General features: G+C 40.4%; 1 protein-coding gene across 4 annotated transcripts in view; it reads left to right on the forward strand.

Annotated features, from left to right (window-relative positions):
• LOC113573753 (rho guanine nucleotide exchange factor 4-like) overlaps window positions 1–16,623 on the forward strand; it is a 96,101-nt gene that overhangs the window by 10,663 nt on the left and 68,815 nt on the right. For 2 of the 4 annotated variants that reach the window (XM_027004245.2, XM_027004252.2), the window contains exon 1: window positions 12,345–12,408. The exons of the other annotated variants lie outside the window; for them this stretch is intronic. In XM_027004245.2, the coding sequence (XP_026860046.2) occupies window positions 12,382–12,408 (27 nt within the window). In that variant the 5' untranslated portion in view covers window positions 12,345–12,381. Of the gene's footprint in view, window positions 1–12,344; window positions 12,409–16,623 lie in introns of those variants that run through there. 4 annotated transcript variants of the gene reach the window in all.

Here is a 16,623-nt window from a genome sequence, read left to right on the forward strand (position 1 = left end):
CTCTCTTCCCTCACTAACCACTAATTTTATGACCACTTTCAAGAACTGGCCTCCATTCTCACCCTGTTATTAAAAATGGCCCCCGAATGCAGAGGTCAAACCAACATGAAGCTTCAGGTTCTCTGGCCTAGGCACACAGGCTCTCTCTCTCACACTCTCTTTTGCTCTCTCTCACACACTGTCTTCCTCTCTCTCTCTCACACTCTCTTTCGCTCTCTCACACACTGTCTTCCTCTCTCTCTCTCACACACTCTCTTTCGCTCTCACACACACTCTTGCTCTCTGTCTTGCTCTCTGTTTCACTTATCTAATGGAAGAAGAATAACATTAAGAGTACAAATAATATACTCTATATTATATGAAATATATAATATTATATTTATATATGGTATAATAATATATATTACATTAATATACTTTGTATTATATATATTTATATGAAAATAAGTAATAGTATAATACAATATAACACTAATAAGACAAATGCAAAATACATGTAATAAGCAAATAAATAAACAGTGATTGATGCTTTTTGCTCTTAACAAAGAAGACTTTTCTCTATGAGCACAGAAAAACAGGATTTTTTGTGCCTGTCTGTTTCTATAGCAACTCAGTGAGAACTATATTTGATGAAAATCTGTGAATATCTGATGGAATCCAAATATTTTGCCAGATTGTATTTGTTTGAGCTCAGTAGCATGTGTTGGAGTCATTGTTACAATGTTTCAGACATGCATTTTTTCTTTGTTTGGTAGTTTGGTAATTTGATAATTTCTCTGATTGACTCCCATGGTATTCCTTAGAGTGAAATAGATCGGTTTTGCTGAGATCAAATTTATTTCTGGAATTTTAAGAGTTTTGTCCAGTTTGACTGTCAGGGCCCAATTCTGACAGAAATGCTCTGGCCGGTCCGGATACTGAATACTGAACTGGGCTGTAGTCAAACTGCAGCCCTGCCTCACCCCACCCCTTAGCGAAGTATACCGCCAAGTTTTATTTTGCATTTATAATTTAAATATATTGATTTGAAGATATCATATACTTTACACCACACTTTAAAAGCTGCTAAAATAGACCAGAATGCTAAATAGAATCAAAAGCCAATCTGACTCTTACTCAGGGCATTACTGGTTAAGGAAGCCCTGTATGTAGGCCTTAATAATACCGCAGAACACCTTCCCCAGATTACAGCTCACAGATGTCCTTGTTGGAGTCAGCTTTTCTCCACTCTAGACTATCATAAGAGTGGAGATCTCGCTCTATCTAATTTCTTTGTGTTTCTTTTCTTATTCTTTTTCTCTTTTTTACTTTGTTTACTGTTTCTGTTTTTCAGTATTCACCTGTAAACATTATGCAAATGAATTCCCCACATAAACCCGCTTTTTTCTTTCTTTTTTTCACTGGTGTTGCATGTGTTGCTGTTTCTTGCTCTCTAGAAGCTCACCAAACGTTCATTTGCACTTCAGTATTCTTTAGGTTGCTTGTATGAGCATATGAATATACTTCCATTTAATTTTAACTGTTTTGTTTCCCCTGGTCTTTCACACTGCTGTGAGTATGTGAGAATGTGTGTGTGTGTGTGTGTGTGTGTGTGTGTGTGTGTGTGTGTGAGCGAGTCAAAGAGTGTGAATGTTAGTGAGTGAAGCATGTGTGTGTTTGTACAATTACCATGTACAATTACTGTGTGTGTAGCAATGCTTTTCCTGTGGACACAGAGTGTTTCCTTGCGTCTGCCACTTTGGGAGGTGTCCAGGACCGGTTTCTCTCCCAGCATGGCACTTTATTGTGTTTAAATGTAGCTGTGGGTCCTCACCTCAGCTGCAGCCAGCACTGCTCATGCTCTGTGATGACAGACTCATCCTGCAGATCAGCAAACATAACAAGAACAGTCACTGGGTCAAATACTGGCACTGATGCAAACTTGGCCCTGCTCAGGTTGACTCATGCAGAAATAAGTTTGCCACATTTATCTTAAAGGAAGAGCTCAAAAATATATGCAAACATAGCTAACAGTGAATATACCCTAGTAGCCACCAATTAGCATGATAACACTAGCTGATGACTATTTGCTCAATTAGGTTTGAGCTACCTCTGTATTTGGACTGAACTCTACTGCATAAAGTTTTAAATGCCTGTTTGAATGGTATATGCAGTGTGAATTTGTTCCGTGTTGAAGCTGAGGTGGTCTGCACATACTCTGCACATGCTGTTCTGATTAGTGGAGGTTCTCACACCTCCGGACCAGCTCCTTTTACTCTTTCTGTACTCGTTAAGTAAGAGGATGCATTAGATCTCTCAAACAGATCAGCTATGGAGCATGCATCAGTTGGCCTTTTCTGAGAGTACCTGAGGTAGTCAGTAAGCCTATGGAAACATGAAGACATACTTGTCCTGGGCTGAGAAATATGTGAAAAATATGTGTGTGTCACATTCGCAGACCTGAGCGTTCCCTGTTTCCATGGCAACATAGTCACATCTGGGCTTCCAATTTTCGTCTCCATGGTTCCATGTCTCCTCCCCTTGTGTCCAGCTGTTCCTAGTTTGTCCCTGATTGTAGTCCTATGTATAGCCCATTCCTACATCTCTTGGTTGGCAGTCATTGTCTTTTTTCTCTCTTTGTTTTGATAATATGTCTTTCATGGTCTTACTTTGTCTCTCCTAATTTTTGCTAAGATCTCGTTCGTCCACGCTCAGCGCTCATATGTTTGTCCTGGCTCCTAGCTCCTGTGTGTTTAGTTAGATCTCGTTTGTCCTCAATCCTGTTTGTCTTTCTTTAGGTCTTGTTTGTCCTTGCTTCTCGCTCATATGTATTTGGTATCTCGCTTCTCGTTTGATCTCGTTCCTATGTACTTTCTCACCGTACTCCCTGTGTAGTTACCCTCATTGTCTCTGTTGCTCTCCTTATGTAGTCCTCAGCTGTTCGCTCATCTATTCTACTCTCACTCTGTGTTTGTTGTCTACACTGCCTTCCCCATTAGTGTTTATTTCTTTAGTTGCATAAATCTCACACACATCACACATGTTAACTCATTATTGCTGTCTGTCCTTGTTTCTGTTCAATTATTGTTTGTTTGGTTGTTCGTTTGTTGGTTATTAAGCTTATTTTTTATTATTCTATTCTATTTGTCACACTCATTATGGTTTCCTTCGTTAGTTCCGTTTCACATAACATCCAAGGGGCCGGCACTTCATATGTGTGTTCACCCTCACTCACAACGCCTCCCGCGTTACAGTGTGAAACATGGATTTAATACAAAGTACAGAAAAGTGCTGCCCCTTAAATATTTTTAGAACAATCGTGCTCTCCATAGTCCAGTGGAGCCATGCTCAGGCAGCTGGAGAGGTGGAAATGATCCAGAAATGTTTAATCCTCATTGGTTTCTCTGTGAAGTGCCAAAGGCACCTGCAGCCAAGTCAAGGAAAATTCCATAGGTGAGTGTTCCTTGCAGCAGCTGCAGGAGGCAGGAGGAGGTGTGGGGAGCATATGGGGCATGGAAAATGGAGGAGGCATGGGGAATAGAGGAGGTGTCGGGGGCAGAAGGAAGCAGGAGTAGCGGAAAAAGCTAACCCTAACACCATAGCTAACCTTGGTGTATGCTGAAAAGTGTCCATTTATGTTGACAAACTGGTAGCCATTGGCTAAATAAGATTTAAGCATGAAAGGGCTAGTCCCCTAATCCAAACAACATTTTTGAGTCTATCTATTAAAATGTTTTGATCTATGGTGTCAAATGTTGCACTGAGGTCTAGCAATATAAGCAGACATAACCCTGGTCAGAAGCCATCAACAGGCACGATTGCACACACAACCCAGGAAGAAGATCCAATCGCAAGAAGTTTTATTTTTTAAGTCAAACAGATCAGTGGGGTCAGGCAGGTATTCATAGTCAGGTTCTTCCCAGGTCGATAACCCGAGGCAGAGTCCAGGGGGTGTCCAGGGGTCAGGCAGGAGACGAGGTCTGAAAAACAGGCAGACGTCTAAAACTGAGCGTGGTTCCTATGATACCTTACATTAACTACTTTAATCAGCGCTGTCTCTGTACTATGGTAAGGCCTAAACCCTGACTGAAAGACCTCTAGTTCTGATTCAGGCATCAGCTTAGTTGCTGACCTGCAGCTTTGTCTAGGATCTTTGAAATGGGATGTTTGTGTTACTGCAGGGATGTCTGAGTTACTGCTGGGATGTCTGAGTTACTGCTGAGATGTCTGTGTTACTGTGGGGAAGTCTGTGTCACTGTGGGAATGTCTGTAATACTGCTGGGATGCCTTTGTTAGTGATGGATGTCTGTGTTTCTGCTGGGATGTCTGTTTCTGCTGGGATGTCTGTGTTGCTTAGGGAATCTCTGTTTTACTGCTGGGATGTCTTCATGTATGTGGGATCTCTGTGTTACAGTATTTGGATGTCTGAGTTACTGCTGGGATTGTCTGTTACTGTGGGGATAGCTGTGTTCCTAAGGTGATGTCTGTGTTACTGCTGGGAATGTCTGTATTACCGCTGGGATGCTTATGTTAGTGATGGATGTTTGTGTTACTGCTGGTATGAGAACTGTTTCACATCCTGCCAACAGCAATGGTATGGTCCACACCGATGTACATTGCAGTAGATGATGGACTATAGACTCTGCAAACCTGCAAGGTTTTTCCAAGAAAGTAGTGCTTCTGATAAAGTCGTTGGTAAGTGTAGGCTGTGCACATGGACAATGACGCCACAAACAAAACCCTGATAATGAGGGGGAGGGTCACGGCAGAGATAGCGCAGGACACAACCAGGAACCATGACGTCTCTCCCTGAAACTGAGCTCTCTCAGACTAGCCTCATTCACGAAGTGAAATGAAGGAATGTGACTAATTTGTCATTGTTCTGGGCAGTACGTGGCATTAATGAGTTATGGTTCACCGGTTCTAAACACAGCTATTCAAGACAACTAGCAGTGGGGGAGCCATGCTTCTACATCCCCATCATCTACCCCTCTGCATGTTGAATAAGCAGGGGCAGTGGCTCACAGCTATGCTGCATACAACACTAGTGTGTCAGTGCAGTCACGTGTGATCTTCAGTGGACCTTCATCCATCATCTTGAGAGAAGGAGTCTGGTGTGTCTTGTGTGTAGTCATAAAATAGCACACACAGACATGCAGTGATATCACTGTAATGTACTGGTTAGAGCAAACCCACTAGCGACAAGATGTGCAAAACCAACAAGTAAGGAACAAATTCAAAAGTATTTGGATGTAATAGGTTGAGTCTGATGGCGGCATCCATATCTGTTCTCTGTTGGCAGGGTTTCAGTCCAGTTTCAGCCCAGTATTGGCCCTCTGAGATTGGCTCCTGGTGCCCTCTCCCAGTATAGTGGTTAAGTAACATGTCTCCTCGTTAGTCAGCCCCCTCTAAAAACACAAAGGCTCTGAGTTAAGTGGATCTTGGAAAGCAGGGGGGCCTCTTTGCATAAGCACTCGTGCACAGAGTCTTCCTCATGAGGAAGAGTGCCTGGCTGCTGGAGAAAGACCTCGCTTTAGATGCAAATCACCAATTGGATGTTTAATTATTCGCCCGAGTTGATGCGCTACCGTGGCAACGACAAGGGCTCTGTCCTTTTATGGGACCTGAAAGAGAGCAGACCGTTCTCACAGCTCTCGCCGTGTGCCCTGCCCTTCCAGACCTCCCACGCACCAGTGCTGTCTCTTTGCCTGCCCCTGGCTCCGCCTCCTTCCGGCTGTTCCTGAAAGGTGAAGCACATGAAGCACAGTGGCTTCTTTCATCTGCTGCATTCAACTTCCGTATAAGGATAAAAGAAAACATAACAAAGAAACCCACTCCCTTAGAACAAGTGGAGGAAGAAAATGGGCATTTGGGACATGTTTTAGAGTAACCAACAATTCAGCCCCACTGCAGCAAACCACATGCATGTTTGACTTGACCATGTTCTTTCACACACTATCCAGCTAGTCGCTTACTTAATACCTGATGTATTGAATCATTTGTGTTAGAGCAAAGAATTCATAAGTGCAGGACATGATTTTCCCATATCTGCAATTAGACATGATTAATTTAGCATGAGTATGAGTTTGTGAGCTATATTACAAGTTTCCATATTTGTACATCTGGCTGAAAATTGCCCTCACTGTCTTGCAAATTATGAGTTTTGTTTTTGGTCATTATCTTTGGTTGAAGGTTTTGAACTGTCCACCCTCTGTTATGTCTGTAACATTTCCACATATGGGTTCCAGTGATCTTATTTACAGCCTTTTAAATAGTTATGGCCTTTTAACGTCTTTGTGATGCACACGTCTTTGTCTAAATAGTGTTGTCATGCAGCATGTACATATACTGACAGTTAATGTATGCAAACACCTTCATTTCTACCAGCACCCAGCTGTCATGCATATCAAGTACATTCCATACCAAAACAGACATGAGCTATCTCAAGTAACAATCTGCCACAATCTTCTTCCATATTTCCTTTAATCCATATATTTATACCAGCACACATAGCAGTTATTTCACAGAGTGCCCTATTTGCTTCAAGACTGTGCAGATCTGAGGAAACTTCTACTTTTCTTATCAAAGTTCATGTCGGGCTGAGACAGCACACATCAACACAGCAGGCATGGCCTTCAGACTGCAGGGCTGGGAGTCGAGGAAGCAGAAGGGCTTGAACGCAGCCCTAAAGCAACCCTCCTGAGGTGGTCGGAGGGAGGGTCCTACCATAAGAGAACAGTCTACTACTTTTGGTTTTTTTGGAGTGGAACTGTCTCATGTGTCTGAGTGGAGTTTCTCACGCTCTCGGGTGCGACTCAGACCCACTGTGCGTGAGAGAGCAGTGCAGTGCCAAGAATCTCCATCGCAAGCTGAAGGCTCTCCTCACACTCTCAACACAAATCTCAGTACAGCACATCTATAAGCAGTACGCAGGGGCATCTGCAGAAACATAATAATACAAACTAATAAATCAATATAAGAGTAATGAATACTCTTCCTCTCCCATAAAAAGCATTGTTATGCAATGTGTCCCACTAGCATGCTTTATTAAGGAAATCATCATGTATGATTTCTTGTTTTGAATTCATGGGGAATTCCAGAGTAGGGTTATGCTTAGGGGCTCGCCGTAGGCTTAGGGGCTAGGATTACGGATATGGTTAGGGTTAGGGGCTATGGCTAAGACTAGGCTTCAGCTAGCCCAGGGATATGGCTATATTTAGCATTGTCATATGCAGTACTAGGTGGACACATGCCTTTCATGTTGTGACATCATGGGGTTGTATCTGGATTATATGTGACCTTTGCCAAAGGACATTCCTCATGATCAGGTTCCCAGCTACATTAATTAATAATGTCTTTCTTTTTGCATATACAGATACACACACACACACGTGTGTGTGTGTGTGTGTGTGTGTGTGTGTGTGTGTGTGTGTGTGTGTGTGTGTGTGTGTGTGTGTGTGTGTGTGTGTGTGTGTATGTGGAAGATTCTAGGTGAGTAACTATAGAAAACAAAGCAAAGTATGTATGCCCATCCTGATTTTGCATAGTAAGCCCTTGGACCAACAAGGAAGGTGCTACAGTAGGGTTTTTGACAATTTTGAATCACAATGCTCATGGATACACAGGATTACAGGCACATTGATTTTATCCCTGAGCTGTTGGACTTGCTTCAAATGTTAGACTGTAAGGATGTTTCCAATCCTGTTATCTTGTTAAGTCCTTGATTTTATTAACTGTGTGATCAGGTTCTGTGTTTCTTAGTGAGCAGGTTCTGTGTTTCTTAGTCTCATTCTCAGTAGTCATTCCTTTTTATTTGTTTTCCCATTTGATGTCAGGGACAAGATGCATTCTTCCAAGAGAATGTGTGTTTGCTTTGTTCAGGCACTCCAAAAAAAGCCTAGAGAAGAATAATTGTTGATCTTATCAGGCTTTGTTTTTGAAAGTCTTTAAGCTGTGCAGGAGAGAAGTGTGTATATATTTAAAGTCTTGAGAGAGTGCCTGCTTTATACTTTGTTCTATGTTAAAAGGGACATTAAAGTTTGAGTTGGCAGTCACTCCTTCGAAGATTTATATTTGTGGGATCATTTGTTAGAGTCATATTTTCTGGAGACTTTGTTCATCTACATTTTTTTTCCCTTTATGTTGGATCATAACAGATGAGAGAGAGAGAGAGAGAGAGAGAGAGAGAGAGAGAGAGAGGAGAGAGAGAGAGAGAGAGAGAGAGAGAGAGATAGAGAGAGAGAGATAGAACTCTAAAACTTGTGAAGCTTTGCAATGTCAAGAGTTGAGCAAAGACTCAGGTCCTGAAACACAATTGAGTATTAACACACTACATTACACTAACACACTATAACACTACACATGCTCAGGACCAGTACATAACATAACTATCAAGAAACTCAATCAAAATCACATAGTAAATCATCAGTACAGCGTGGCAGATTAACTAAGCGTGCTATCTGATCCAAAATTGAGCTTCACCCTGACCAAGTACAGATTCAGTGATCACCACTTTTCCATAGAGACCAGCAAACATAAACAGTCCTGGATACCTAAAGAGCAGAGACTGTGTCAGCAGTGCCAGGACTATAAGATTGAAACAGAGCTGCACTTCCTAAATGAATATACACAATTAACCCAAATTAGATCTAAATTCTTTACCAAAATTAGTCACATATTCCCCAATCTTAAATGTTTTAACGATGAGTAGAAGCTGCCATATGTTCTTGGTAAAAATAAAGAGTTCAGCACTCTGGCAGCACTGTACGTTCACTCCTGCCACAGTCTGAGGGACACTGAGTCATCATATCAGATATAAAAGATGCAGCTCCATGAGATACAGACACATGAACAGGAGTATTATTATTATTATTATATTATTATTGTTGATGGCAGTAGTGGCAAAATGGTGGTATAGTGGTAATAGGAGTACTGCTGTTGATGATAATAATAATAATAATAATAATAATAATAATAATAATAATAATGTTTGATAAAGAAAAGGTTTATAATAATAATAATAATGTTTGATGAAGAAAATGTTTATTATTATTATTATTATTATTATTATTATTATTATTATTATAACCCCTACCTGATATTTTACCTTTTGTTTACCATAATGTGTTCATCAAACCTTTGGCAATACAAGTGTGAATAATTGTCATGCCAGTAAAGTACCTTTGAATTTAATTTAATTGAACTAAGAGAGACAGAGAGGTAGTGAGAGGGAATTGCCAAGCTGATTCAGTGCCAGTGTTCTTTGTGGGGCTCTGATAATAACTCAGGGGTATTTTCTTCTCCTTGGGAAACAAGCGATGTTGCTTGTTCATTTGCAGTGACTGTTCTGGACCATTGGAGTAGTCTTGGCAAAGCTGATTGGGTAAATCCCAGAAAAATGCACCCTTTACACAGCATAGAATGCACAAGCCAACAACATGGATCAGCAGAAACTGTAGGATCAGGTTGCTTTTTGGCGCTGATTGTTAGTGCAATGTGTCTTGTGTAAGCGTGTTCAGTCTATGGTAAACACAGTCAGTGTATGATCAACCTATGATCAGTGTATGATCAGCATATGATCAGTGTATAATCAGCATACAATGGGTGTATGATCAGTGTAGAATCAGCATATGATTGGTGTATGATCAGCATATGATCAATGTATGGTCAGCACATGGTCAGTGTATGGTCAGCCTATGGCCAGCATATGGTCAGTGTATGGTCAGAACAAATAAAGCCTTGGGATTTTCAGTGTGCATCTAGTTCAGACAGCAGCCCCTATGTGAGACACTTTCTCCTCTAACAACTATGTTCCAATAAACATTCTTCCTTTCATGAGCATATTCCTCACTTAGCAATTTCCTCTTTCCCACAAGAAACAAAATCCCACTGCCCACCCCTAAAAAAAGGCCCTCCAAAACCTGCCAGCTTTAAAGCTGGCTGTCACAATGGAGACTCCTCAGCAACAGTTGGCATAGATTCCAATGTTCTATTGTATTCTTGGACTCCAGAGGCAAACCTGTAGATTTGTGCATCCCTCAGTCTCCAGAGCTGACACAGTAGAGCCATGCTTATGTGTAAGCACTCTCGCATGAATGGACATAATCTCCAACCCTGTGTACTGGCATGAAAGAGGACACCTACTCTTCAGGCCAGAGCATGTAATGAAAGGATTACTTTCTCCACCCTTCATCAATTAACATGCCATTGGGGGAGTGACTTTGATGGTCATGAGTCCTCTTTCCAGTGAAGCTTTTTGTTTCTGGTCCCTTTCCACTGGGTTGATTGGTCTTAAACAGGCTTTCTGGTCCCTTTCCACTGGGTTGGCTAAACAGGCTATAAGCAGGAACTTAATCTCTAAGTTAAGTTTCCACTGGTCACAGGCAAAATTCTAAGACACAGAGTTTACACAAAAAGTAGTTCCTATGGTTACTTAACAATACTTTGTTTAAATCTTGGCCACTGATTTAGTGCTACTCTCCATTTCACCTTTCAAGGTGTCATCATAAAAGGTGACTAACACTGGATATTTTGTAATCACCCACAACAGAAGCAAAAATCTTACTAGACGTACAGGTGACCTTCATCATTATTTTGAAGGCATTATTAGATATAATAGAGGTTGTCAAATACAGAACACATATTGTAGATATCCTGTTAAAGGAGTTAATTGCCCTCTGTACTGACAAAATTTATCCCCACTGTGGGTGTATAGCAAATGTTATGACCAAGCTGATGAAAGCAGCTGTTTTTAACAAACGGAAACACCTTGTTTGCCAAGAACAGTTTCCAGGTGAGCAGTGACACAGGCCCTGCAGGGGATGTCCTGTGGGGACAGATTTGCAGTCCTTACTTTACTGTCATTTACTGTCTTTACTTCTTTACTGTCATTAATATTCTAACTCTGTTTAAGGGCCAAACCCAGGTTGAGGTTTGCTTTCTGAGATAATTCAGTGAATATGTGAAGCAATCAAAGATTGAACACTCTAGAATGAAGTGCAGTGAAGTCTGGCTATGAATGTTTGTATTGCCTATTCAGTCAGCAATGGCAGTAACTTGACACACCTGAAGGACATTTTATGTCTTTTCCTTGGCATTTAGGTACTGCTTGGTGCTGGAAAACCAACCCTGGTTCTGATTCACTTCCCGATTCCTCAACTTATCTTGCTGTCAACCCAATCAGAGGTCACCACAATGATTACAACAACCATGGAAGTTTCCAGAACTAAAAAAAAACATTAGGCTTGAGGTTTGATGGTTTCCCTATTCTGGGAAGAACAGCACTCAAAGCTCTTACTCTAACAGAACCATCAGTTTCTTGAGGAAATAGTGGAGATCTTCCTTTTTGCTTCTATGGGGGAAATAGATCTTTGCAAATGTTCTTTAGTTGTACAAATAAACATTCTTTATTTGTACTTTATTCTTTACCTTTACAAATAATGACTATACAAATAGTCATTTCTTCACATACTGCAGGGGACAGCATTTGGTCTTAGGCCTATGAGAGAGATATATATATATATATATATATATATATATATATATATATATATATATATATATATATATATATATATATATATATATATATATAATATATATATATATATATATATATATATTTAATTTGACTTACTCTTCATTTATTTGTTTATTTATCTATTGGTTTATTGGGTAATGCAGTTATATTAAAAGTGTCTGTACTTACTGAAGATAAGCAGAACATGTAGTACTCTTTTAGGCTTACTATTAAGGTAATATTTTAATAATAATGTTTATCATGTTTAATAATGTTTATTGTGTAGAGGAAGATAAGGAATAAAAATGCCTTTTAAATGTCTTTATCCAGCAGAGGGCGATACTCATTTGCAGTACGATTTTCTGTATTTAAAATACTGACTGAGTTACGTTTTACATTGTCACTACTTTGGTAGAACTACTGAATCCTACTCATTTTTGTTCACTGTAGATTTTTTTTAAGAACTTGCCGGGTGTGCTGAATCTTGCTGTGCCAATCTAATGAAGGTATTCTCTGGAGCAACCATCACAGAGATGAACCCTCATAGTTATGCAACTCCTCAGTCTCAGGTTCTCTCTCTTTCTCTCTCCCTCTCTTCCTCTCTCTCTCTCTCTCTCTCTCCCTCTCTCCCTCTTAGTCTGCTGCCCTCTGGTTCATTTAGTGAGGTAGTCTAAAATAGCACTAAGTTCTGAGACTGAGTGTGTGTGTGTGTGTGTGTGTGTGTGTGTGTGTGCGACTAGCTGGATACTGCAGCAGAGCAGGCTTCCAGAGAAGTGGGAGAGCAACATAGAGTGTATGAGAGAAAGAGTACAAATGAGAGCGAGAGGAGGAGAGGAGGAGAGGAGGAGAGGAGGAGAGGAGGAGAGGAGGAGAGGGCCACTGCCATGTGCTTCCTCCAGGCTTTCTTCACGGTAAGAGCTTTCCACTCTTTCTCTGCCACTTCTTTTCTCAGAGAACTTTCAGAGCTGCCTCCTCGTTACCTTTGATGCTATTCCAATGCATATGGCTGTTTTGCATTTTGTATTGTTTCTTTTTTTTGTATTTGTGCCATTTTTGTGATTTCTTGGCACACTGCTGTCAAACAAGCAACATAAATCCTCCACACTGAGAGAACATGATGAAGAAGATGATGTGTCATGTGTATTGTATTTAGAATTGAGATGAACTACAGGATTTCTTTGGCTTTTTGCTACTTCTTGGTATGCTTGTCTAGGCCTGTTACCTGCATAAAGGCTTCTTTTCAGATCGAGGCCCCATATCGTGAAGCATATGTGACCCATTCCTGTTCACCGGAAACAATGGAAAGCTTGCCTTTTGAGTACAAAAATCTCTATATGCAAGTAGTGTCCATGTGGGTTTGCAATGGATGACCACATTGGTTAGGAATAGCTTTAACCTCCTCAGGATTACCTCTGAACATGTCTCATAGAGCCTAAATGATCTCTCTCTTTCTGCCTCTCTCTGTCTCCATCTCTCTCACTCCCTTTCTTTTTCTTTTTGTCTCTGTCACTTTATAACCAAGTTTACACTCACAATTTCAGCAAACCTGACCATTCTAAAGTTGTCAGCTGGATTTAGAATTTTCTGAAAAGGAACTGACAATTCAGGTTAGTGTGAATGAGGTTGAACATTCTACAGACTATCAAATGTTACACCCAGGTTATGGCACAAAATCCCAGCATCTGGGTTTTGTGTATGTGGAGAAACATCGGGTCAGTGTGCTTTATGGCCAGGCCACTAGTGCCACTGTAGCTAACAGGAGGGACTTACCTGCTTAAGCAGACCACATGATTGGCAAAGGCCAGTGTCTCTCTGTTCTGCCACGTCAGGATAAAGACCACCTGTTCAGGAATGCACATGAAGACTTGCAGACCACCCCGTTCCCATCCTGCTATAGACCCACAGTGGGATGATGTCTGCTCTCTGACAACTACTCTCTGATACTGAAATCTAGTGTCAGTTATAGTCTGGCTGTACACACACACACACACACACACACACACACCTCCAATATTTCCTACAGTGCACATGCTTAGATTTATGACATAGTTGTTTTTGCTGGATTTGGTTTTATTTTGGATTTGCACTCTATTTCATAAATTAAATTATGTATTTTCTGCCTTTAAAATATGTAAAATTCCTCATTTCAGTTTCTGTCATGTGCAAGGTGGAGAGGAAGCCATGTGGATGATGGTAAAGACTCAGCACTAGTTCACAGCCATTTAGACCTTTTTCATTTCTCCTGTCTACTAATGACACAGGGGAGAGTCCATAACACAAGGTTCCCTGTTTATAATCACTGCTTTAGCTACAATTCCATTTCTGATAATGTGACTTTCAAAAGAAGAACTTTATTTATACACTACTTCAGAGGATTTCTAAGTGGAAAGGAATAAGGGCTTAAGTTTCACTGGATAGGAATTGCCCCAAATGAGCTCCCAGATGACTGAATAATATACTGTTTTGTAACCATTATTGCAGCATTGAACTTTGTAGTCCTGATTTTCCAGAAAGCTACAGTGTGCAAATGAGAAGTTGTTTATAGTGTATAGTATTTGGACTAGTCTCACATTTTCTGTGGGTATTTTGATGAGTTGTTGTATTTACACAATTTAAGTTTTTGGTCAAAAGAAGGGCACTCTTGTCCAAGTTATATCAAGGGTTTGTCCAGTATGATTCAACCATATTTCCATGGTAGTATGTGGAAATGTAATACTAATATGACCATTTCATCCTGCTATACTTTAAGATTCATCATAGAGGAACCTAATTGGAAATTCAGTATAGAATCACCTGGTTCAGCGTAGAGGAACCTGACTGCACTGTACTCTGAACACTGTAATAAATTATGTGTTTATTTCAGCAATCATCTGTGATGTAGTCTTCACTCTCTGCCCCCTTATGTCAGTAGAGTTGGTTTCTTCACTGTGGATTTCTGACAAACGTGCTCAGCATTTGAAAATGCTAATGACTTAGTCATGTGGTCCAACTGTACCATAGTGAGACCATCATTGATGTGGTAGCTTGTGGTACAGCTATATTAAGGAAAGACAGAGAGGCTACTGGTTCTGGCATCCAAGAAGAACTATGAAAAACTGTGGCACTAAAGGCTAGATCAAATGCTAATCCAGATTTTATTAAAAGTTTGTCTAAAGTGATTGATGCAGAATATTAAAGTGGACCGTGTTTGACCCTAAGCAGTAAATATTCCTGGCAATATTACAAAATCAAATAAGAACTTTTCTGAAGAAATTAGTTTATATCATTTTACAATCACACCCACAGATTGTTTATATATAACACATATCTGCCTTGTGTGTGCATGCATGAGTGGGATTAGAGAGCAGTTCATTCCCAGACTCAGACTGATGGAATTCTGTAGGAGATGCCATAGAGCTTATTCATCATCACATTCTACCAATAGGCTGTAGTTCTCCTCTCGCAACAGGTTCCAGCGCTGCTTTTGTTAGCAGCTATTAGAGGAAACGTGTTCTATTTAGAGCTATTCTACTAGAAAAGAAGCCTCTGTCAGACCCCTCTTGTGCAGAGAAAGACGTCACTACAAGTGTGTGTTGAGCGATTCCATGTAATCAGGACTTCATAGTTGTCTCAGCGTCTCAGCTTCTTTGCTCTGACATTTGACCTCATCTAATAACCAAAGGGTCAAGTGACCAGAATCTTTTGAGTAGACTAATTGCATTTATAGCATAATACCTTTCTTATTTACCAAGTTTGAATTTGTGTGATGCGTGCGTGTTTGTGAGGGTTTGTGTGTGTTGATATATGTCTGTTTATTTCTAAAGTTGCATGGTAGCTCACTTGCTAAGTTACTTGACTTATAATTGGAAGGTTGGTGGTTCAAACCCCACCACTGTCAAGCTGCTTTTGGGTCCCTGATTAAGGCCCTTAACCCTTGATTGCTCAAGTTGTCATCAGTCATAATTTTAAGTTGCTTTGGATAAAAGTGTCACCTAAATGCCATGGGTGTAGTGTAAACACTTCCTTCTCCTCACCTGTTGCCTTTTTGAGAAGCTCCGTTGCTAATGCACATGTGGGTCTGTGGATGCAGTTAAAGTGGTGTTTTATGGGCTAACCTCACTGTCATACACCTCAGTAGGATTTGGATCATGTTAGCCTAGCCCTCTGGAGTGTAATAATGAGTGTACTCATGTACCTCATGTACTGGAGGTCATTCACACAATGTCTGCTTGGCTCTCTGCGTCTCTCATAAGTGGCCTGACGTACTGCTTAGTGTCTGACGCTCTCAGAAGTTCTTATGGTGTGTGCAGCCTACAAGGCCATTATGGGGCTTTCTGTGCCACTGTTGGATAACTCATAAGTATTTATATTTTTAAACACTTCACATGAATAAGATTTTTTTTTCACCAGTTGGTAGCTCTTAAGAGATGAAATGGTGCTGTCAGTGTCAATCAGCTTTAAAACTCATTGCATAGCATGTTTTCCCTAATGGCTACATTTATAGCTTTCTGCCAGTACAAAGGTGTTTTGATCAAGCTCGTTGTCCTATAGTGTAGTCTGGCCCTCAACACCTGCATGGTTTAAACAGTTTGTTCAGATTGTCCTTGGAAACATTTGTGGTTGGGTGAGAGGGTTGGAATGGCCTGCTTCTTGGCTCAAGAAGAGCTTATTTACACTCTGAAAAAAGAACTGTGGAGAGCCTGAGCAAATTTGTAATCGGGTCTATTAATGAAACAAACCTTCAATGAACAATGAGTTTCCATTGTTATCTAGTTGCTAAAGGTTTTTGGATGCTAAGATGATTGCTAACCGACTAAGGACTACTATGGTGCATTAATTTAATAGATGCTCTTTCATTGCAAAATAAAGTTTGCTTGTGAGTGACCAGGTAATAATATAGTATGCTAACGTTTGGAATGAAATAGTATTACACAGGAAAAGTTATGCAAGGCTTTTCTTTAGCTGGTGGTTTTCAAACAGGGTAATTCTACGGTGGTGAAAATCTATATGTCTGAAAATTAGCAAATATACAATAGTTTTATTTTTGCAGGTTGAGGCTCTGTGCCAGAATTCAGTTGGGAAAATAAAGTGGTTGACAAGCCCTGATTTAAATTAAGATCAAGTGCAGCCCTAAAATACCATGTCAT

The sequence above is a fragment of the Electrophorus electricus genome, chromosome 10 (genome assembly GCF_013358815.1).
Source record: "Electrophorus electricus isolate fEleEle1 chromosome 10, fEleEle1.pri, whole genome shotgun sequence".
NCBI lineage: Eukaryota > Metazoa > Chordata > Actinopteri > Gymnotiformes > Gymnotidae > Electrophorus > Electrophorus electricus.